The following is a 23571-nucleotide window of genomic DNA, read 5'->3' on the forward strand; positions in this document are numbered from 1 at the left end:
TCTCCTAGGCTAAACATTGCTTATTCACTGTGTGCCCTCTGGAGCTCTCTACTGCAGCACAGAGAGGACAGAGATAATTTATGTTTATAGAGGGACAAGTGTCTTCCACCATGCTTATTTCAGGGTCCAGAGGACCTTTATCATTCCCGAAGCATGGAGAGGTCCCTTTTAATGTTTTTATTACACACATTGACTGTTAAATAATACTTTTCCTTATTTCTGTTTTTCCTAATCGTCATGGGATATTATAATAGATTGTAATAGATGGTCTCTTTTTCTCTTGTAGATAATGAAGGTGGAGAGGTCTCTCCCCCCGTAGGCGCTGGAGTGGACAGCAACAGTTGGCATTTTCGATACGGGCCGGGTCCGGGAGGCCCTCCGTATCTGAAACCCGGCGAGGTTCCTCCTGAAGCCTTCATCATCCCTGGTTCTCCGGCCATTATTTCCATCAGACAAGGACAAGACGGAGATGACAAGAGCGACTTTATTACCTTTGGAAAAAAGGAGGAGGCCAAGAAGAAGAAGAAAAAGAAGAAGGAGAAGAAGGATAAGCGGGAGAAAGGGAAAGATGATGATGATTAGAGAGACAGAGGAAGGAGCTAAAGAAAGAGCTGATTTTTTAAGACAGAAGTCTCAACGAAAGTCTGTAGAACAAAACACATTTTTATTCGTTCTAAAATCAATATTTGGGGCTCAAGCAAACATTTTCTGTCGGATCTAACTGATAAATTTGGAGTGATTTTGTGTCACATTTGATCTTTCAGCTTTAAGCAGATAGCTTCCCCTTCCTTTTAATGAAGCAATTGATTAATGACACCTAGATGAGTTGTTATATGATTGATTAATATTCTCTCATGCCTCAGCCACTATTCCGCATAAAATGTCCTTCAGACTCATGTTGGTACGTCTGTCTTATTCATCCTCTTGGTTTTTGTTTTCCAATCTTTTTGATAGGGAGACAAAATCTGATTTGTTTGTAAGCTGTGTGCCGCTTCATATGTACATTCGTGGTAAAATAGAGGAAAAAATAAGAGGGATTCAAAATTGAATAAAGTTAGACATTATGGAAGCAGGACACACACTGGTGTAAATATGCAGGTTGGGCACCGCTGTATATACAGCAGTGAAGATGCTGAATTAACGCTTTTGCTCATTCACTTCTCCTGGTGTGGGATTGAAGAATCATCCTTTAAAACAAAAGACTTTGAAACATTTTCACTTATAAAAAAATCTCACATCATGGACAAATGGGAAAAAAACAGTGTTTTATCAAAAAAAGACAAAACAAAAAAGTACACCGAATGATGGAATGCACTTTTATTTTGTTGCTTTTTGTTACCAGCAAATGTTCTCCAAGGCATAGTATATATGTGAGCAAATAGTCCCATATATACACACATACACATATATAGACACACACATCTAGTGAACAGGGTCAACAATCAGTGAATCTCTATAGCGACTCTCAAAACCTCTCCAGGTCTGAAATGTTTCTAACCTGGTTGTCCTTTTGGTTAACTAACAGTTGGAGAGGTACGCTCACAAGTCAATATCATGTAAAGTTCATAAGAAATCAGCTCTTCAGGAGCCTGGTTATGTGCTCTGTTGTTTATAGGGATGGCTGAGAGAATGTTTATGCATTATGAACAGTATTACTGTTGATTCACCAAACCTTAAACACCTTTGATCCCATAAACTATCCTTAAATACCCTCTGTAGAAAAGGCCATGGTTTTTTTCGGTGGCATTGCCCCATACATGTAGTTTCCCTACTGTCCTTGACCCTGTCATCCCAACCCTAAATTTGTGCCTGCTTTCTCAGCTCAGTATGTCATACACAGAACCTAGTCGCCTCCCTTCTGCTTGCTGTTTGGAGGGCCAACACACCCCAAGAGCAAAGAACACAGCATATTAGCTGGGGCTTTTCAAATTCGAAGGGCAGGGTTTTTTGTGCGCCGTTTTTATAAGCTTTAAGTGAATTCTATTGCTACTGTACAGAGCTTCTGTCTGTCTGTCTCTTTCTTGATCTCTCTGCTGGGTAGGCTAGCTCTAGACATTGTGGTGTACTCATGTAGTATGGAGAAATGCAGACAACGCCTGTCAAATCCCCCCCGCAGAGGACAGAAGCCCCTCCCACAGCACTGTCATATGTTAATGATCCAGCGCTGTCAAATCAACCTCAGCTCTGTCTCTGTATAAGACATTGTATTTTCTGCTGGTCTCTCATCGGTTTATTCTCAGACAGAGGAGGAATGGGAGAAGACAGATGTGCAGCTTAGGCAAGGGGTGGAGATTAGTAGAGAAGAACTTTGGGGTGAAAATAGGGGCTTGCCAGTTTGAACCGATGTTGAGGGTGAAGTGTGTAATTTCTGTGCCATTAGCAGCACCAAACAGAATTTCGCCCCATCTGCCTTTAATAGATCCAGCCATTGGTTTTGAGCTGTCTCAGGCTTATCGGCTTGCTCAAACAGAGCAAGGTTTTCAAAGACACATCCAGTGTTTACACAAGTACCTAAACCTCAAAAAATTACACAAATCATTTGTACAATTTGCATCAATTATACACTACAAAGATCAGACTGTTGTCTCCACCCCATGCCTCCTAGTGTCTGATTACAGCGGCAGTGACACGTCTGTGTTCTGATGCTATTGATTCCCTCACTTGCCTGCCTACCTTGTTGCCACACACCCAATAACATCTCAAACCGATGTCACAATTACTCAAACGTGACTGCTGCATGACCTTACCAGAAAGAAAACACTTACTATATAGAGATATATATGAATATAGATATAGATGGCTATGATTTTACTATTTTTGTTTATAGTTTTTATTCATTATTCACACAAGAGATTTGTGTATGTAATGTCTCTGAGCCTTTTGCATACTGACACCTCTGCACCGACTTAAAGTGGACAGTTATGACGTTACTAAACCTTGGTATTTGTAAATGCTCTGTAGTGTGATGCCCTGAAGCTCTCGTTTTTATCCTATTCTTTTCATTTTTGTTTATGAGAACAAAAAAGAAAGACAAAAAAATCTTTTGTGTTTGGCTTTGACATACCGATCAAACTAGCACTGTATATTGTAGCTAAATTATGTATGATGATTCTATCCCTACTCTTTCACTTCTTTGACAAAGAAATAAAAAAGAAAAACAGGAAAAAAAACATCCTGATGAAAAATACAATATATGTAGTGTATGCTTGTATCTTCTAGTGAGCTTTCATGCTGTCATTCTTTCTTATTGTCTGGTGGTGATCAGTAGGTGGCGCTGTGCTGTCCAAATGAATGGCGCTCATCTGTTGTAAAACCCTCTTTTTGTACACCTGCTCATCAATATGTGATGGTGAATTAGTGACCTTCATTCCTTTCTTTTTTTCTCTTTGTTTTTATTTTATTTTTTTTCATTATGATGGAAAAGTGGTAATGTGTTTTGTTTATAAATCACAAAATAAACTTTTCTTTCTTAAGAATGTGAAATATCGTCGGTGTTTCTGTGTCTGTGAGACAATTGTTGAAATTATGATGATGATATGCTTTATTCAGGAACATTTATTTGCTGATATTTTGTTTACTGTCTGTCAGCAGCCAAAAATAAATGGCTTTGGTGTACAATCTAGAACCAAACTGCAAGGAACTGCTAAAACTTCTACTGCAAGGAAGTCTGGAGAAGCAAGAGAGAGAGAGAGTGAACCCCTACTTGCTCTGGCTTGATATTTGGGTCATTTTATAATTGAGGTTACATTTCATATCGATTGATAATGATATTTTTTTTTCTGACAATATTCTTCAGAAATAGATTTTTATCAATTAAGAGAATATATATTATAATCTCACACATATATTCTTATGTCCCTTAAATTAGAGTTCAAAATAATGAATAAAAAATGTTAAAGATTATCTAAATTAAATTCATTTCTAAAATGCATTATCTAATTTATTATTTAAATACTTAAAGTAAATTTATTTCAAATAAGAAAATATTTCATTGTGCTCATGTCCACAAAAATTCTTAACACCCCCTGAAAAATAAATGGTTTATCACAAAACCACGTGACCAGTATTGTGTGGTAGACATTTTTGAAAATTAGCTCTTAGTTTGTTTGTTTGTCTTTTCTCCAATGGCCTATTGTCAAGGAGTATATTAATTGCACATCAACTATGTTGGTACATTGTTACATTGTTATGCTTTGCAATATTTTTATGATTTTTAATTCAAATAAATGTTCAAATTTGAGGTTAACCTGATCAAGACATTTGGTTGGCCGGACATGGCCTGTCATTGAAATTTTGACGCAAAATTATAAAAAATTGAAAATTGTTACCTGTCAACCCACACAGCATGTCCATAACATAGTTGACAAACTCACCACCAGGGAAACAACTTTTGTAGTATTAAAATGGTATTAATAATTAATATTGGCAACTAGCAGATAGGTTACACCAACAAAATTTAGCAACTGAAACCAATAGTTGATTTAGTGAGAAGGCATATAGTTTTTAGACTTTTTCCTGATCTGAAATAAGCCCTCAATTATAAAATAATTATACTACACACACACACACACACACACACACATTTAATCTATATCAGCTTTGACAAGCAGTTAGAGCTTTTCAGCCAACAATCTAGACTGTATGTGTGAAGGCTCAGATTCACCACACTTCTCTCTACTATTCTGCCCCTCAGTGTTCCTCTTTAATGACAGTAATCATGATTAGAATTCACTGAGAGATTTCCTAATGCAGACATCTTGCCCTGAAATCATGCTCTCTCCAGCAGTGTCTGCTGTTCATGCTAATGATGGTACTGTTTCCAGCACCTCTGTGAGGTTAAAGGGAGGTCATGTTAAAGATGTGTGTGTGCCATTTATGCATTGCTTGTTATCTTTCTTAGATTTGATGCTACTTCCAGCCATTTAACATGTGACATCTCAGATAAAGTTGTTTGTTCTGTTCCATATATTCAAAATCCTCTTTAATCTAACATCAGAGAAAGTGAGTGATTGAGCGTGTGTCTGTGTTGGTGCATGAGGGAGGTTCAAGGGTTCAGCTTGTAATTTTGTCTACAGAAAAGAAAAGAAAAAAGTATATATATATTTATTTCTCAGCACCCTCTCTTTTATTTGATCTTGGAGGCTGTTTCTATGGTTACTACAATGATGAATTTCTATGGCAACAATTCAATTCAGAATTGAGTGTCTGAACAGACATAAAGGTGACAATAAGGAGAGAGAGGTACTGGAACAGATTGTGCTACTATTGCTGACAGTCTCATAACTTCATAGAGTTCTAGAGGCACCACCCATTTAACCTCATAAACTAGAGTTGTTCTCATGTATACTACACCCAGAAGCAGTTATTTTTGCGTCGTGACCAGTTTGTGTTTCAAATATCTTCTCATTTCTGCTGCTTGTGGTGAGAAACAAACAAACAACATTATAATGAGATAGTGATGGCCAAAGGCAGTAGAGCTGCATTACAGCACAGCAGGTCACAAATGCTGCAGTAATGAATAGATGTTACACTAAAACGTAAACTAAACTAGAATAGATATTAAACTGAAATTTAGGACAAGAAGATGTCAATATACAGAGAAAAAATAAAATAAAATAAATTCTGCTAGATTGTATGGATTATTCTGGAATAAAACTACAAATTAGTATAACAGTATCTTACATTTATAAATCAAATGTATATTATTAGTACAATACAGTGAGCAAAGGCTATTGCTGAAGTTTACTGAGCCTTTAACAAGTGTTCCTGTTTGTCCTCCAATAACAGTAATTAATAAAAATGTTTTTATTTTAAATCCAATTAACAAATTATTTGACTTATGAAATAAGGCCTAGTTGCATTTAATTTCTTTTTATTAATAAACAATGAGATTACAAAAACTTTAAAACTTTGTAAATATGACAATTTTATAAACAAGACCATTTATATTTATATATGAAATTATACAAAATAAATTCATGAAGTTCAAAATCAATTTTACTAATCCAACTCTAGATTCAACTAAATAATCACAATTCTTCGACTGTCAAAATGGACATGGATTTCAATAAAAAAGGTGCTGTAAGCTGTTCAAGAAACCACTATTAATTGATGACATTATCTCAGCCTTCAGTGCTGTGTGTCTTTATGAGTCTTGTTCATAACTAATTAATATTTCCTTCCTTTTTAACCCCCGTCTCAACATCTGGTATCTATATCAATGAGACTGAAACACACACACTGAGATGTTGAGTTTGCTTAAATTTCTGTGCGACTAAACAGCGCCACCGCCTGTAAGAAGTTCACGATCTGTGTGTTTGAGGTTTATAGATTCAGAATAAGGAAATACGTAGCTATTGTTTAACTTTACTCTGTCCTTTATTGCCTGTTTTATACCTTTATCCTCAAATCAGAATGACGTCGGTGTTTGATTACGATAGCATTATTCATTTCTTTTTAATTTTAATTCATTCATTAATCAATTTTATTTTAATTTTGCTTGGTGTGCAAATAATGATTTTATCGTGTGTGTGTGTGTGTGTGGGTGTGTATTTTAGTGCTTTTCAAAACTGATGCGCCCTTCCTTATTCCTATTTCTTCATTGGCTGCGTTCCACTTCACTTTTAGACACATGCCCTGTCCAAATACTCTTTGCACTTGACCACTTGATTACTTATAAGACGTATTTACTGCCCAAGTCTTTAGAGAGCGTGCAGATCACGTGCAGAACTTTTCATTACCTGGTGTTTATAGTGTTGTAAAAAGCAAGTGTTTACAGATATTTATTTTTAGCTTCAAGTTTGCATTTTAAAATAAACTTCGAAATGTTTGTTCAGTAGTCCCTAACAGATGACAATTTAATCTGTGGTGCTTCTAAATAAGTGATAAAAAGCAGTTGCAAATGTTATACAAAATAAATATAAACCTACTTATCTTTGCACCAATAAAACGTGCAACACTTTGTTTTACTAAGTTTATATGGACCCTCGTTTCTGATCGACGGAGCGGGTCTGCACTTCAGGCAGCTCTACATACCAAAATGCACCACAATTATGATGTTACCACATCGCAGGTCGCGTTTAATTTACCTACACCCCAAACAACTGATATATGAATTACTTTTAAATTATTTCAAACAGCCCAAGCATACCAATATACATAGAGAATTCTGCATTTAAAAAAAAAATCCTAAAGGAAAAAATGCAATTAATCAACTCCATAGCGGATTTTAAGTGTTCTTATGACCTTACAATTCAGGTCATTTCAGGGGTTTCGCCAGTAGTGCAATGTGGGCCTAATCAATAACGTACATCCGAGTCAACGAGACGAGAGGGAGGGACGTTAGCAAGGAAAGGGCATGAAAAAGCAAAATGAAACACAGCCAATTTCTTTATAGTCTTTCAGCCAGTGAACCGGTTCGCCATCATGGAAAGGCCTACAGCATGGTGGGAAAGGAGGGAATCGAACCGTGGAGGCAGGTGCATACTTTGTGAAAGTCTTTGGTATGAAAACACCTGTTGTACACATATGAAAATACATTACATTTAAAATCTGGTACACATTTGTTATTTATAATGTTGCTGGTGTAGCACACATATTAATATACATTACATTTCAAAAGTTGCGTGCCCCATGGCCTCCTATGTTTTTGACCTTTTGATGTCACATTTTCCCCTCTTTAGTTATCTGTTATGTTGCTGTATTTTTATTTATTTATTTATTTATTGCTTCTGTGTATTTTAGTCAAAAAAAAAGTCAACCCATTCTTTGGGGTAATTATCGATTTTAACACATTACCCTACTCCCGATTTGTAGGTAAGTACAGTAGGCCAAGTGTGGCCAAGTATGGTGACCCATACTCGGAATTTGTGCTGTGCATTTAACACATCCAAATGTACACACAGTAGTGAACACACAGTCAATGCTGCGGCGCCTGGGGAGCAGTTGGGGGTTCGGTGCCTTGCTCAAGGGTCTCACCACACTCGTGGTATTGAGGGTGGAGAGAGTGTTGGTTATTCACTCCCCCCACCTACAAACCCTGCCGGACCTGAGACTCAAACCCACGGTTCAGGTTACAAGTCCAACTCTCTGTCCACTAGGCCCCGACTGCCCGTATTATTAATAATAATAATATGGTTTTGATGCATGCTTATATTTGAAATTATTGTTGTTTGTTTGATTGTGTAATACAGTTCTCTAGAATGTCACACCATGGGGTTTCAAAACTTTTGGTCACATACTTTTCTCTTTACCATAGGTGGTAAAATGTCCTATATGGTAAAAGAGATAAATGTAATCTCAAAACATTTTAATTTATAACTGGTTAAAATAAATGGTTGAATTTAATTTACGGTCAACATTAACTTTGTATTTCAATTTTGGAGATTTGTGGAGAATGTTATTTCCATTGAAAATAATTGGATGATCAACTTGTACATGTTAAAGTTTTACACTACAATTTAGCAGTAAATCCACACTGTTCATCCTCATTTTCTGTTTTACAGAGTATCCCAGATTCAACAGATTTTTTCAGAACATGTTGTATAATAACTGTTCTGCATAATAACAACGACAACAACAACAGTAATATATGTTCAGAACAACAACAACAATAATAATAATAATAATATCTGTTAAGGCTCAGCCTCGCTGCAGGCTGGAGCAATGAGCGTGGCGAAAGGTTAGGGCGTGCCAAAATGTAGGGAGGTGGAGAAAGGTCTTGATGATTGGTCGACAAAGCTGTCTGTCAGGGTGTGGGGGTATGGTTAAGGGTAGTTTGTGTTGTACTGATTCACCTTGCGGAAAGCCTCCTTTCAGCACGCCCATTGCTCCCGGCTGCAGCTACCCCCGTCTCACTGTTTGACGCGAGGCGCAGGAGATTAACATGTAATTCCAGCCTGACTCACTGCGCGCCGCTGCTCTGCTCCATCTGCTCTCTGCTGCTCTATTCAAAAATGGAACAGGAAGGATATATGGCCAGTAGTGAAATATAGCTTATGTATTTTAAGAACATAATGCAAAATACGGTGACACGGCCGGCCATGTGAGTTAAAACAGCACTAAACCTAAAATAAATACTTCAACAAATGTACCCTGTCTATTCGAATCACTCTCGGAGTGGGAATCGTTTCCACCTTCCCACAGGACCTGACTCTTAAAAATTCAGTAAGCAGATTTGTTTCAGGCAAAACGTCTTTTTCATAGTTTGCTGTATTGTTTCATAGTTTCATATTGTGTGGTAGGCTTATTTTGTTCGTTTTATATTGTATTTTGAAATGCTGCAGGCTATTCATTAATAATTGGCTTGTTGCTCTTATTAAAGAGTTGTTGCAATACCATTTGTTCATTTCACTTCAAACATAAAATGGCATTTCTATTTATGAGAGAATGGCGCGTGGTGCTGTCCATGGTCCTGCACGGTGAGTCATTTATTATAATTTATTATAATGCAGCGCTATACTGTCGTCTCATATTTGAAACTGAATTTCTGGCATTTGTTCTTGACCATTATTAACATATAGCACATTGAGACAGGTCATTTTATGAAGTCATTTAGTGAAAGTAATTTTCTTCATCCTGTCAAAGATGTTGATATTTTTTTCATTTAACTCGCACATTGCCGCTGTTCAGTAGTAAAAAGTTAAATGAAATTAAATGAAATTATTTGAATTTTCAGCCATTCCCAGCGCATATCTCCCTCCAAGTTATGAAATAAGTCTGTTGTGGATGATCTTGAATGGACTGATGAGAAAAATGAGACAGTGATTCGTTCCAATAAGGTTAATGATATTTATTTATTTATTTTTTATTATTACATATTAAGTGCAATGGTCTAAATTTGAAAATGTGCATTTTTCTATAAGAAAATGCATTAATTGCCGTAATGTAATGTAGAAATGTACGAATACTTTGGGATGTATGTTAGTTCTGTACACTATTAAAAATAAAGGTTATTTATTGCCATCAATGGCTCTATGAATAACATTGAACATCCATGGAATCTTTCAAATGTAGAAAAGGTTCTTCATAGTAAAAATATTTTTTAAATGTTCTTCAAAATGTTTTTTTTAGGAACTGTTCACTAAAAGGTTCTCTGGGGAACCAACAATGTTTCTTCTATGGCATCACTGAAAAAACACCCTTTTGGAACCGTTATTTTTAAGAGTGTACATTGCTAACTACTCTAGGTACTTGATATGTCTTGTATTCACGATTTATAATCATGTAACCCTTATAGCGTCTGTGCCTTTATTGTTTTGAGCATCATTTTACTTTGTTTTCCCATGACTGGCTAATATTGTTGTTTCAGAGTGATTACATTTGGAGAGAGAGAGAGAGAGAGAGAGAGAAATATAGAGAAGTAATTGTTCAGTTTTGCATTTATATATTTTTTTTATATATTTATAGTTTTTTTTTTTTTTTTTGGAGAAATTAGATATTTTCATTTTCCTTGTCATTTTGTTTTTAAAGTTGGGCGTCCAAATCCAGTTAAAGGCCCTGTCTCGTCTCACCTTAAGCCTATAGCAAAATGCATGCACATTTAACAGTTTTAATAGGTGGAAGTTTTGTATTCCTCTCCTCCATGTTGTTATATTGAATAAGTGTAAGATTTTAAATTCTCACGTTAGTAGCTTTCACTTCAGCACAAGAATTTAAAAATGAAAAAAAAAAATACTTTTAATAGAAAGTCTGTCTCTGGATAGTTGAGGTTTTGCTTTTTAATTATCTAGCATATAGCCATTTTTTTTTTTTTTTTTTTTGTGTGTTTTTTATATCTATATAATAGAATCCAGAGTTTTCCCCCGCTGTTTATACATAGAAATCAAGTTGTTAATATTATGCAGTTTCTCAGTTTAACTCACAGTGTCGCTGTTCACCAGTAAAATCATTTTACTTCATATTGTATTTTATACTCCACCCTGTTCCTGATGTCATGTTTAGGGCTTCTAGCTCACATCGTAATAAAAACGTAGAGATGTAGTGTCTCCCATCTTTTTTTTTTTACAATCTCATTTTCTAAATATAGTTCAGATATATGTTTTCGTTTAAAACAAGTATTTTTCGTTGTCTTTTTCTCTCCCCGATATGGATTTTAGAGGCATCTGTGTTACTGCTGAGATGTTTGGTCTTTTGTTCTTCGTGCTGATGGCGCACACCGCTTATGGAGACGTGAGCTATTCTTTTCCGGAGGAGATGAAACGCGGATCTGTGATTGGAAATATAGCAAAGGATCTCGGGCTCGATGTGAACAGACTGTCATCTCGTAAAGCTCGAATTGATACTGAAGGTAACAGAAAACGATACTGTGACATTAATCTGAATACTGGAGAACTGACCGTAGCGGAGAGAATCGACAGAGAGGGACTATGCAATGAAAGAATTTCTTGTGCTCTCAATTTCGAATTAGTTCTAGAACACCCATTGGCGATGCATCGTGTAACAATACAAATACAAGATATTAATGACAACACACCAGCATTTCCTAAAGATACAATAAAGCTTGAGATAAGTGAGAATGCTGTGAAAGGCGCTCGGTTCCGCGTGAATGAGGCTCATGATGCGGACATAGGACAGAATGGAGTACAAAGATATTCTATTGAAAATAATGACCATTTTCTTTTATCTTTAAGTACAAAGGCGGATGGTGGCAAAAATATTGAGTTAGTGTTAGAAAGAGAGTTGGATCGTGAGCAACAAAAACAACTAACATTAATTCTCACTGCGGTAGACGGCGGGACTCCACCGAGATCAGGTACTGTAGCCATACACGTCACTGTGCTGGATGCTAATGATAATGCTCCAGTCTTTAGTCAGGCCGTCTATAAAGTCAGTCTGCCTGAAAATTCTCCTCTAGATACTGTAGTGGTGACAGTGAGCGCTACTGATGATGACGAGGGACAAAACGGAGAAGTGACTTATGAATTTAGTCGTATTTCCGGAACTGCAAAAGAATTATTTAATCTTAATGAGAATAGTGGAGAGATTAAAGTTAAAGGCCCTATTGATTTTGAGGAGGAAGTAAAATATGAGATGCTTATTGAGGGAAAGGATGGCTCTGGTCTTTCTTCAGACACTAAAGTAATTATAGAAATTACAGATGTTAATGACAATGCCCCCATTATAGTGATTAAGTCTTTAGATAGCCCCGTTCCCGAGAACGCGTTCCCCGGTACAGAGGTTGGCATCATTAATGTGCAGGACAGAGACTCTGAGAATAACGGACAGGTGCGCTGCTCCATTCAGCAAAACGTCCCATTTAAACTCGTACCTTCAATCAAAAATTACTATTCTCTGGTGACCACAGGTGAATTAGACCGCGAGCTGCTCTCTGATTATAATATTACAATTACTGCTACTGATGAGGGCTCTCCGCCTTTATCTTCCACTAAGAATATTCACCTGACTGTAGCTGACGTGAATGATAATCCACCTGTATTTCAGGAGCAGAGTTACAGAGCTCATGTCCAAGAAAATAACAAACCGGGCTCCTCTATTTGTTCAGTATCAGCTACAGACCCGGACTGGAGACAGAATGGCACTGTAGTTTATTCTCTGATGTCCTCTGATGTCAATGGCACACCGGTGTCCTCCTTTCTATCCGTTAACGGAGACACCGGGGTCATTCATGCCGTGAGGTCGTTTGATTACGAACAGTTGAAAAGATTCAAAGTGCTCGTGTTAGCCAGAGACAACGGTTCTCCTCCTCTGAGCAGTAACGTGACCGTGAGCGTCTTCATAACGGATGAGAATGACAACTCCCCTCAAATATTATACCCCTCTCCGGAAGGAAACTCCTTCATGACCGAGATGGTACCCAAAGCTGCGCAGGCGCGCTCCCTTGTCTCCAAGGTGATCGCCGTGGACGCGGATTCTGGCCAGAACGCGTGGCTCTCGTATCACATTATTAAAGCGACAGATCCGGGACTTTTCACTATCGGTGTCCACAGCGGAGAGATCAGGACGCAGCGGGACATTTCTGAATCTGACAACATGAAACAGAACCTCATTGTGTCCGTGAGAGATAACGGACAGTCCCCTCTATCAGCCACGTGCGCATTGTATTTACTTATATCAGATAACTTGGCTGAAGTTCCAGAACTGAAAGACATGTCTCGAGACGAGAGCAGCTCCAAACTGACGTTTTATTTGATCATCGCGCTGGTGTCCGTTTCCACTTTCTTCCTGACCTTCATCATCATCATCCTGGCCGTGAGGTTTTGTCGCAGGAGAAAGCCCAGACTGTTGTTTAATGGAGCTGTAGCTATTCCCAGCGCGTATCTCCCTCCAAATTACGCGGAGGTGGAGGGCGCGGGAACTCTCCGCAGCACTTACAATTATGACGCATACCTGACCACGGGCTCGCGCACTAGTGACTTCAAGTTCGTCAGATCTTATAATGAGGGCACACTGACCGCTGACCTGACTCTGAAAAATACTCAGTCCGCTGTGGATGATCTTGAAGGATTAGACGCGGAAATGAGCGATTCTTTTCAGGTAAGAGATGATTATTTCATTTAAAAACAATTTGGAGGAATTCTGTTTAAATTTAATATTTGTGTTTTCAATTGACTGCTTTCTTTGGCAATTTTCTTTTCTTAGCCGTTCGCTTGGCTCTTTCAAATGCTTGATTGTAGACACTTGAACAGGGTCAATTTGGAGTTAGAAAAAAAAAAGATCCTATAAAGTGACGTTCTTTCTTTTTTAACACTTTTTCTGGTCATGTATGAGGTAGTTCTTTTTGGCACTCTTTTGGACATATTTTGGAGTCAAGCTGTAAAAGTAATTTGTTAGTGACCTTTTGAAGATTTCAAGGACATCCGTCTCTTTCTGTTAACGATTGCTTTCATTAAAACATTTAATCACTCATCAGTATGTGTCCTTAGAGTCTTCCATTTGTAATTATCTGTGATAAAATATTGCTATTTAAGCAGTTTTATTTTCTCTTAATATTTAATCATTCTATATAGTTCATTTAGAATGAGAATTAATTTTGTTATTAAAATTTCCTTGAGAGAAATCTTTTAAACTGACTTTTAATTTGATTAGAGGACAGGTTTTCAGTGTTGCTGTCCATGGTGCTGCACTGCTATTCACTACTTGTTAGGGTATTTTGCTTGTATAACTCCCTGTCCCTTCATGTGCTTCTTTGATTTTGAATGACATACATACTGTTGGCTTTCTCTCTCTCTCGTACTTAAGTGACTTCTGCTGGCTTAATTTTGATACACAGTACTTAAAAAAATGGCTAAAGTATACAACACGCGTTCTTTTTATGTTCTAATGTTTATTACTGTCGGATAAGAATGTCGTGCAGTTTCTTATTTTAACTCAAAGTGTCGCTGTTCACCTGCAAAATAATGTGTGTCTTCAATACACAATTCTCCGCCCCCTTTATGATGTCATACACAGGCTCCTCTCGTTGTAGAAAATCGTCGACAGTGACTGAATGTCTGATAGTTTACTCCTCTCGATTTTTCTTAATTTAATTTTACATTTGTTGTTTTTTTACATTTTAATCGTTTTATTGTCGGATTTAATTTCTGCTTGATATCTGAAGAATTCCAAAGGTTCTGTGTTACTGCTGATATGCTTGGTCTTTTGTTCTTCGTGCTGATGGCGCACACCGCTTATGGAGACGTGAGCTATTCTTTTCCGGAGGAGATGAAACGCGGATCTGTGATTGGAAATATAGCAAAGGATCTCGGGCTCGATGTGAACAGACTGTCATCTCGTAAAGCTCGAATTGATACTGAAGGTAACAGAAAACGATACTGTGACATTAATCTGAATACTGGAGAAATTACCGTAGCGGAGAGAATCGACAGAGAGGGACTATGTGGAAAGAAAGCTTCATGTTTCATAAGCCAGGAGCTAGTCCTTGAAAGCCCTCTAGAACTGCACCACTTCATTCTAAATATTGAAGACATAAATGATAATTCACCACAGTTCACAGAGAGTGTCGTTAAATTCGAAATACGAGAATCTGCAGTCAAAGGATCTCGCTACTTATTAGATGAGGCCCATGATGCCGATATTAGTCGGAATTCAGTGCAATCGTATACACTTCAAGATAATGAACACTTTATTCTTAATGTACTAACCAGGGATAATGGAAGAAAATATTGCGAGCTCGTGCTGAATAAAGAGTTAGATCGTGAGCAGCAGAAAGAGGTGACATTAATTCTCACTGCGGTAGACGGCGGGACTCCACCGAGATCAGGTACTGTAGCCATACACGTCACTGTGCTGGATGCTAATGATAATGCTCCAGTCTTTAGTCAGGCCGTCTATAAAGTCAGTCTGCCTGAAAATTCTCCTCTAGATACTGTAGTGGTGACAGTGAGCGCTACTGATGCTGACGAGGGACAAAACGGAGAGGTGACTTATGCATTTAGTCATTTATCCGAAATTGTCCGGGAATTATTTTTCCTTGATACAATATCTGGAGAGATTAAACTAAAGGGACTCATGGATTTTGAGGAGGAGAGTTCAATTGAACTGCCGATTCAAGCTAAAGATGGTCAAGGGCTAGCCAGTTATTGTACAGTAATAATAGAGGTTACTGATGTCAATGATAACGCCCCTATGATAGTAATCAATTCTCTCAACAGTCCCGTTCCTGAGAACGCGTTACTCGGTACAGAGGTTGGCATCATTAATGTGCAGGACAGAGACTCTGAGAATAACGGACAGGTGCGCTGCTCCATTCAGCAAAACGTCCCATTTAAACTCGTACCTTCAATCAAGAAATATTATTCTCTGGTGACCACAGGTGAATTAGACCGCGAGCTGCTCTCTGATTATAATATTACAATTACTGCTACTGATGAGGGCTCTCCGCCTTTATCTTCCACTAAGAATATTCACCTGACTGTAGCTGACGTGAATGATAATCCACCTGTATTTCAGGAGCAGAGTTACAGAGCTCATGTCCAAGAAAATAATAAACCGGGCTCCTCTATTTGTTCAGTATCAGCTACAGACCCGGACTGGAGACAGAATGGCACTGTAGCTTATTCTCTATTGTCCTCTGATGTCAATGGCGCACCGGTGTCCTCCATTCTATCCATTAACGGAGACACCGGGGTCATTCACTCCGTGAGGTCGTTTGATTACGAACAGCTGAAAAGTTTCAAAGTGCTCGTGTTAGCCAGAGACAACGGTTCTCCTCCTCTGAGCAGTAACGTGACCGTGAGTGTCTTTATAACGGATGAGAACGACAACTCCCCTCAGATATTATACCCCTCTCCGGAAGGAAACTCTTTCATGACCGAGATGGTACCCAAAGCTGCGCAGGCGCGCTCCCTGGTCTCCAAGGTGATCGCCGTGGACGCGGATTCTGGCCAGAACGCGTGGCTCTCGTATCACATTATTAAAGCTACAGATCCGGGACTTTTCTCTATCGGTGTCCACAGCGGAGAGATCAGGACGCAGCGAGACATTTCTGAATCTGACAGCATGAAACAGAACCTCATTGTGTCCGTGAGAGACAACGGACAGCCCTCTCTGTCAGCCACGTGCGCATTGTATTTACTTATATCAGATAACTTGGCTGAAGTTCCAGAACTGAAAGACATGTCTCGAGACGAGAGCAGCTCCAAACTGACGTTTTATTTGATCATCGCGCTGGTGTCCGTTTCCACTTTCTTCTTGACCTTCATCATCATCATCCTGGCCGTGAGGTTTTGTCGCAGGAGAAAGCCCAGACTGTTGTTTGATGGAGCTGTAGCTATTCCCAGCGCGTATCTCCCTCCAAATTACGCAGAGGTGGAGGGCGCGGGAACTCTCCGCAGCACTTACAATTATGACGCGTACCTGACCACGGGCTCGCGCACTAGTGACTTCAAGTTCGTCAGATCTTATAATGAGGGCACACTGACCGCTGACCTGACTCTGAAAAAGACTCAGTCCGCTGTGGAAGATCTTGAAGGATTAGATGCGGAAATGCTCGACTCGTTTCAGGTAGGAATTAGTCTTTCTTAATTTCTTTATATATATATATATATATATATATATATATATATATATATATATATATATATATATATATTCATATAATTATCATTATTTTTATTTAGAACATATTGATTTAAAGCGTATCTGTGTTTTATGTTGACTGCCTTTTTATAACTGCAGACACACTGACAATTTTGAAGGACAGTTTGAAATCGCAAAAGTAGTTGCATTAGGTGCACTTTTTCTGGTATGTATGAGGAGTCATGAGGCTTGTTTCACGAATAAATGTAATCTATTTGGTTATTGCTAATATTGTGAATTTTAATTGTGTTTGGACTTTTAGTGGTCAACTAAATCTGTGCCTCTTGTAAAGCTTATTTTACCGTCTTGTCTAATATCCGGTTTTGTCCACATAGATTGTGCTGTTTGTAATGGAGTTTGTCCTAAAACGTTGGTATTGGGTTGTGTGTGTGTATTTGCGCGCGCGTGTGTGTGTGCAAATGACAGGTTTTTAGCATCTTTGCAAATTTATTAAAGATAAAAAACTTAAATAATTCCATTGCATAGGTATTCATACTCTGATCTGGGAGAGTTGAAATTTAGCTCAGGAGCATTCATTTTGCTGGTAAATGTTACCACTCTTTGAGTAACGTTAACCTGCTGCAAATTCAATTGAATGGGTATGATTTGGAAAGGCACACACGTCTTAATAAAAGGTCTAACAGCTGAAAATGCATATTAGAGCAAAGATCAAGCCCAGAGGTGAAACAAAAGCTTGCTGTATAGCTCAGAGACAGGATTACATCAAACCACATATCTGGGGAAGAGTTCAGAAAAAAATTATGCTGCATTGAAGGTTCACAGGAGCATGTAATCTCCGTTATCCATGACGGAAGACATTTGGAACAACCAGGACTCTTGCTAGAGCTGGCCTCCTGGCAAAAATGACCAATTTATTGAGAAGAGCTTTGGTTAGAGCGGTGACCAACAACGATATATGGAGATGGGAGAAACCTACAGAAGGACAAACATCATTGCAACACTCCACTGATCTGGACTTTATGGCAGTGTGGCCAGACTCAATCCTCTCATCATTGAAGACACATGCAAACACAATTGGAATTTGCAAAAGATTACCTAAAGGACCCTCAGACTCAGAGAAACTAAATTCTCTGGTTTGATGAATCTCAATTCTAAGCATCATGTTTGTAGACCAGCTCTGCTCATCACCTGCAAAGTCTATCCCAAAAGTAAAATATGCTGGTAGCAGCCTCATGCTGTGGGGCTGTTTTTCAGCGGCCGGGACTGAGGGACTCATCAAAGTAGAAGACAAGCTCATTGCACCAAAATATAGAGATAGCCTTAATGAAAACCCAGTCCAGAGCATTCAGAACCACAGACGAGCAGATGTTTCACCTTCCGACAGGACAATGACCCTAAGCGCACAGCAAGAGTGGCTTATAGACAACTCTGTGAATTTCCTTGAGTGGTCCAGCCACAGCCTGGGATTGAACCCAATAAAATATTTCTGGAGAAACCTGAACATGTGCATCTGCCCCCATCCAACCTGACAGAGTTTGAAAGGTGAAGAGGCGAGGAGAAGAATGGCAGATAATTGCCAAATGACGATGTGCAAAGCTTGTCCCATCATACACAAAAAGATTTGAGGCTGTAAAAGATTTGAGACTTCAGCTAAGTATTGAGTTAAGGGTTTGAATACTCATGCAGTGTACTTATTTCAGTTTTTTTAAATATAAATTTACAAAGTTGTGACAGTTCTGTTTTTGCTTTGCAGTTATGCTGTATGGAGTGTAGATTGATGTGGGAAAAAAAGTAATTTAAAGCAGGCTGCAACACAAGGCAAAACACAAGGCTGCAAAATAAAACGTGAAAAAAATGAAGGGGGTTGAATACTTTAGCAAGGTACTGTATATAGGATATATATATATATATATATACACACACACACACACACACACCAGTTTGTTCTTTTTCACATAATCCTTTAGTTTAGGAAATATCAATGTTGCAGTTTTGTATTTCAACTCGCTGTGTCGCTGTTTACCTGCAAAAGCATGTGTGTCTTTACACATCTCTCCACCCTGCTTGCGATGTCATTCACATGACTTCAAGCTGGTTTTGTGACAAAGAATCCTCGACGTTGACTGACTGCCTATACCTTACTTCGGTCAATTTTTCTGTTTAGTTTTAAGCGTGTTTGCTTTACATGTTTAATTGTTATATTGCTGGATTTCATTTCTGCTTAACATCTGAAGCATTACAAAGGTTCGGCATCACTAGTGAGATGTTTGGTCTTTTGTTCTTCGTGCTGATGGCGCACACCACTTATGGAGACGTGAGCTATTCTTTTCCGGAGGAGATGAAACGCGGATCTGTGATTGGAAATATAGCAAAGGATCTCGGGCTCGATGTAAAAAGAATGCTAACTGGGAAGGCTCGCATTGATACAGAAGGTAACAGAAAACGATACTGTGACATTAATCTGAATACTGGAGAACTGACCGTAGCGGAGAGAATCGACAGAGAGGAGATTTGTGAAAAGAAAGCTTCATGTGTTATAAACCAGGAGCTTGTGCTAGAAAATCCTTTAGGTTTGCATCGCGTCATTTTCAATATTGAGGACATAAATGATAATTCACCACAGTTTAAACAAAGTGTTATCAAATTTGAAATACGGGAATCGGCACTTAAAGGTTCTCGTTACTTATTAGATGAGGCTCATGATGCAGATATTAGTATGAATGCAGTGCAGTCATACATGTTGCAAGAAAACGAACACTTTATTCTTAGTGTACTAACGCGTACAAATGGAAGAAAATATGGAGAGCTAGTTCTTAATAAAGAGTTAGATCGTGAGCAGCAGAAAGAGCTAACATTAATTCTCACTGCGGTAGACGGCGGGACTCCACCGAGATCAGGTACTGTAGCCATACACGTCACTGTGCTGGATGCTAATGATAATGCTCCAGTCTTTAGTCAGGACAGCTATAAAGTCAGTCTGCCTGAAAATTCTCCTCTAGATACTGTAGTGGTGACAGTGAGCGCTACTGATGCTGACGAGGGACAAAACGGAGAAGTGACTTATGAATTTGGTCATTTATCCGAACGGCTGTTGGAAATATTTTCTCTTAACTCCTTATCTGGACAGATTAGACTAACAGGGCTGATTGATTATGAGGATGTGAGTTCAATTGAACTGCCAATTCAAGCCAAAGATGGTCAAGGGCTAGCCAATCATTGTTCTGTATTAATAGATGTTATTGATGTCAATGATAACGCCCCTATAGTAATACTTAAATATGTGAACATTCCTATTCCTGAGAACGCGGTCCCCGGTACAGAGGTTGGTGTCATAAATGTGCAGGACAGAGACTCTGAGAATAACGGACAGGTGCGCTGCTCCATTCAGCAAAACGTCCCGTTTAAACTCGTACCTTCAATCAAGAAATATTATTCTCTGGTGACCACAGGTGAATTAGACCGCGAGCTGCTCTCTGATTATAATATTACAATTACTGCTACTGATGAGGGCTCTCCGCCTTTATCTTCCACTAAGAATATTCACCTGACTGTAGCTGACGTGAATGATAATCCACCTGTATTTCAGGAGCAGAGTTACAGAGCTCATGTCCAAGAAAATAACAAACCGGGCTCCTCTATTTGTTCAGTATCAGCTACAGACCCGGACTGGAGACAGAATGGCACTGTAGTTTATTCTCTGTTGTCCTCTGATGTCAATGGCGCACCAGTGTCCTCCTTTCTATCCGTTAACGGAGACACCGGGGTCATTCATGCCGTGAGGTCGTTTGATTACGAACAGTTGAAAAGTTTCAAAGTGCTCGTGTTAGCCAGAGACAACGGTTCTCCTCCTCTGAGCAGTAACGTGACCTTGAGCGTCTTCATAACGGATGAAAATGACAACTCCCCTCAGATATTATACCCCTCTCCGGAAGGAAACTCCTTCATGACCGAGATGGTACCCAAAGCTGCGCAGGCGCGCTCCCTGGTCTCCAAGGTGATCGCCGTGGACGCGGATTCTGGCCAGAACGCGTGGCTCTCGTATCACATTATTAAAGCTACAGATCCAGGACTTTTCACTATCGGTGTCCACAGCGGAGAGATCAGGACGCAGCGAGACGTTTCTGAATCTGACAGCATGAAACAGAACCTCATTGTGTCCGTGAGAGATAACGGACAGTCTCCTCTCTCAGCCACGTGCGCATTGTATTTACTTATATCAGATAACTTGGCTGAAGTTCCAGAACTGAAAGACATGTCTCGAGACGAGAGCAGCTCCAAACTGACGTTTTATTTGATCATCGCGCTGGTGTCCGTTTCCACTTTCTTCCTGACCTTCATCATCATCATCCTGGCCGTGAGGTTTTGTCGCAGGAGAAAGCCCAGACTGTTGTTTGATGGAGCTGTAGCCATTCCCAGCGCGTATCTGCCTCCAAATTACGCAGAGGTGGAGGGCGCGGGAACTCTCCGCAGCACTTACAATTATGACGCATACCTGACTACGGGCTCGCGCACTAGTGACTTCAAGTTCGTCAGATCTTATAATGAGGGCACACTGACCGCTGACCTGACTCTGAAAAAGACAGCTTTAGGTGATCTTGAAGGGCTTGATGCACAATCAAATGAGGTAAGATTCATATTAATTTATTTTGAATTTATTCATTTTTATTAGGCATGGATTTAGAGTGGTGGCCAAAATTATTAGAACACTTTTTTCACCAGCTAAAAAATAGATTAAATCAGTTATTTCTTTGCTGTAGTGTGTCAGTAGGAAATATCAGTTTACATTTCCAAACATTCATTTTGTCATTAATTGTAAAAATCCAGTGATATTTTTGTTTGCCCAAGGAATCTGACAACAGCCAGTACTCCACACAGAGATCTGATCATCATTCAGTCTGTCTGGAATGGCATGAATATACAGAAAAAAACGGAGACAGACTAAATCCAGAAGAACTGTGGCAACGTCTCCAAGATGCTTTAATAAACCTGCCTGCAAAGCTACAGTGCTGTTAAACGTTTTAGGCACTTGTGTAAAAATGCTGTAAAATGAGGATGCTTTCAAAAATAATGTCATAAATAGATTTCCTTTATCAATGAACTTCTATTAACTAAATTAAATCAACATTTGGTGTGACCATCCTTTGCGTTTAAAGCAGCTTTTGCCCTAGGTGCACTTGCACATGGTTTTTAAGGTAGCTTTTCAGGTAGGTTTCTCAAAGAGTCTTGGAGACATTGCCACAGTTCTTCTGGATTTAGTCTGTCTCAGTTTGTTCTGTTTCTTCATGTCATTCCAGACAGACTGAATGATGGTGAGATCAGATATCTGTGTGGAGCACAGGCTGTTGTCAGACTCCTTCTGCAAAAAAGTGTCTCACTGGATTATTACAATTAATGGCAAAATGAATGTTTGGAAATGTAAACTGATATTTCCTACTGACACACTACAGCAAAAGATAGAAAAAACTGACTTCAAGCCATTTTTAATACTAGTGTTATAATAATGTTGGCCACCACTGTAAATCTAGATGTTGTTTCATAAGGTTCTGGCATTCATTGAATCTCTTGTTTTTAAATTTGTAGGTTTTTCTTTTCTCAAGTATTGTTTTTTATATTTACATATTTTGTTTAAAAAATTACACGACTTGTATATATTAACTCTCTGAGAGCAGAATGTTTTTTTTTTTTTTTTTTTTTTTCATTAAAGTGAAGTTTCTTTTCCAGTTGAAATATGACTAGACTTTTATTTGTTCTGTGATATGTAAGCTTGTTTATCTCATTGTCACCCATTCTTTCAAATGTCTTTATTTTTGTAAATCATTAATGTATTCAGCGTTTTAGATGGCTGGCATTTAACATTTTGTCTAATTAGAATATAATAGTAGCATCTTTTTTTCTGTTCGTGGCTTTGAAGTTGACGTGCTCTTTGTAACGTTTTTTGGCGAAATTAATATTTTTCTGCTGTTTCTGTTGAGCATTGAATTCATTTACACTTCGACAACTACGGTTTCAATCTTTATTTATTTATTGTTTGTTTGTCACATTTATTGGACTCTTTTTCTTGAGCCTTAAATCTGATTACGCTTTACTGATTTCCTGTGCATGGCGCACATATGTTTAAGATCATAAATTGCAGTTTTCACATTTTAACGCCTAGTGTCGCTGTTTACCTTCAGAGGTTTTAAGACTTAATGTTATTTTATCTCCACCCTGTTTATGATGTCATTCCTTGTGAAGACACAACAGCTCTAGTGAAATATTATTCCATTCTGCCTGCTGGACGCGTCTATTGTATCCGCTTCAGCGAGGATTCTAGATTATCTCATTTTGCTTTCGTTTAATGCTCGGAAATATTCTGGTTTTGTTTAATATTAGCCTGCATGGGAAATATGGATCGCAGATTCTTTCCGACTCATTGTCTGATTGTGGGCATGTCTCTGATTATAGTCATTACGCACGCCACTACTGGAGATGTGAGCTATTCTTTTCCGGAGGAGATGAATCGCGGATCTGTAATTGGAAATATAGCAAAGGATATCGGGCTCGATGTGAACACACTTACATCTCGTAAAGCTC

The 23571-nt window shown here is 38.6% G+C and overlaps 5 protein-coding genes across 9 annotated transcripts in view; all 5 read left to right on the forward strand.

Moving 5' to 3' along the window:
- Nucleotides 1-513, forward strand: part of LOC306853487 (protocadherin alpha-3-like) — a 126928-nt gene extending 126415 nt beyond the window's left edge. The window contains exon 4 of the mRNA XM_079390945.1: nucleotides 287-513. The gene's annotated coding sequence lies outside the window, so the exon portion shown is untranslated. The remainder of the gene's footprint in view (nucleotides 1-286) is intronic.
- LOC306853481 (protocadherin alpha-C2-like) overlaps nucleotides 1-3480 on the forward strand; it is a gene marked incomplete at its 5' end in the record, with an annotated part of 79460 nt that extends 75980 nt beyond the window's left edge. For all 5 annotated transcript variants that reach the window (XM_079390932.1, XM_079390933.1, XM_079390935.1 and 2 more), the window contains one exon: nucleotides 287-3480. In XM_079390932.1, coding sequence (XP_079247058.1) covers nucleotides 287-582 — 296 coding nt within the window. In that variant the 3' untranslated portion in view covers nucleotides 583-3480. The remainder of the gene's footprint in view (nucleotides 1-286) is intronic.
- LOC306852915 (protocadherin Fat 4-like) overlaps nucleotides 1-23571 on the forward strand; it is a gene marked incomplete at its 3' end in the record, with an annotated part of 273486 nt that overhangs the window by 194481 nt on the left and 55434 nt on the right. The gene's annotated exons all lie outside the window — the stretch shown is intronic.
- On the forward strand, nucleotides 11119-13518 carry LOC306852880 (protocadherin gamma-A11-like; the record flags this gene model as incomplete). The annotated part of the gene is made up of 1 exon (XM_079390000.1): nucleotides 11119-13518. The coding sequence occupies one exon, from the start codon at nucleotides 11119-11121 to the stop codon at nucleotides 13516-13518; it is 2400 nt and encodes a 799-aa protein (XP_079246126.1).
- Nucleotides 14587-16983, forward strand: LOC306852881 (protocadherin beta-15-like; the record flags this gene model as incomplete). The annotated part of the gene is made up of 1 exon (XM_079390001.1): nucleotides 14587-16983. One exon carries the CDS (start codon nucleotides 14587-14589, stop codon nucleotides 16981-16983), a length of 2397 nt encoding a protein of 798 aa, XP_079246127.1.

This window comes from Barbus barbus, assembly GCF_936440315.1.
Source record: "Barbus barbus genome assembly, chromosome: 33".
Classification (NCBI taxonomy): Eukaryota; Metazoa; Chordata; class Actinopteri; order Cypriniformes; family Cyprinidae; genus Barbus; species Barbus barbus.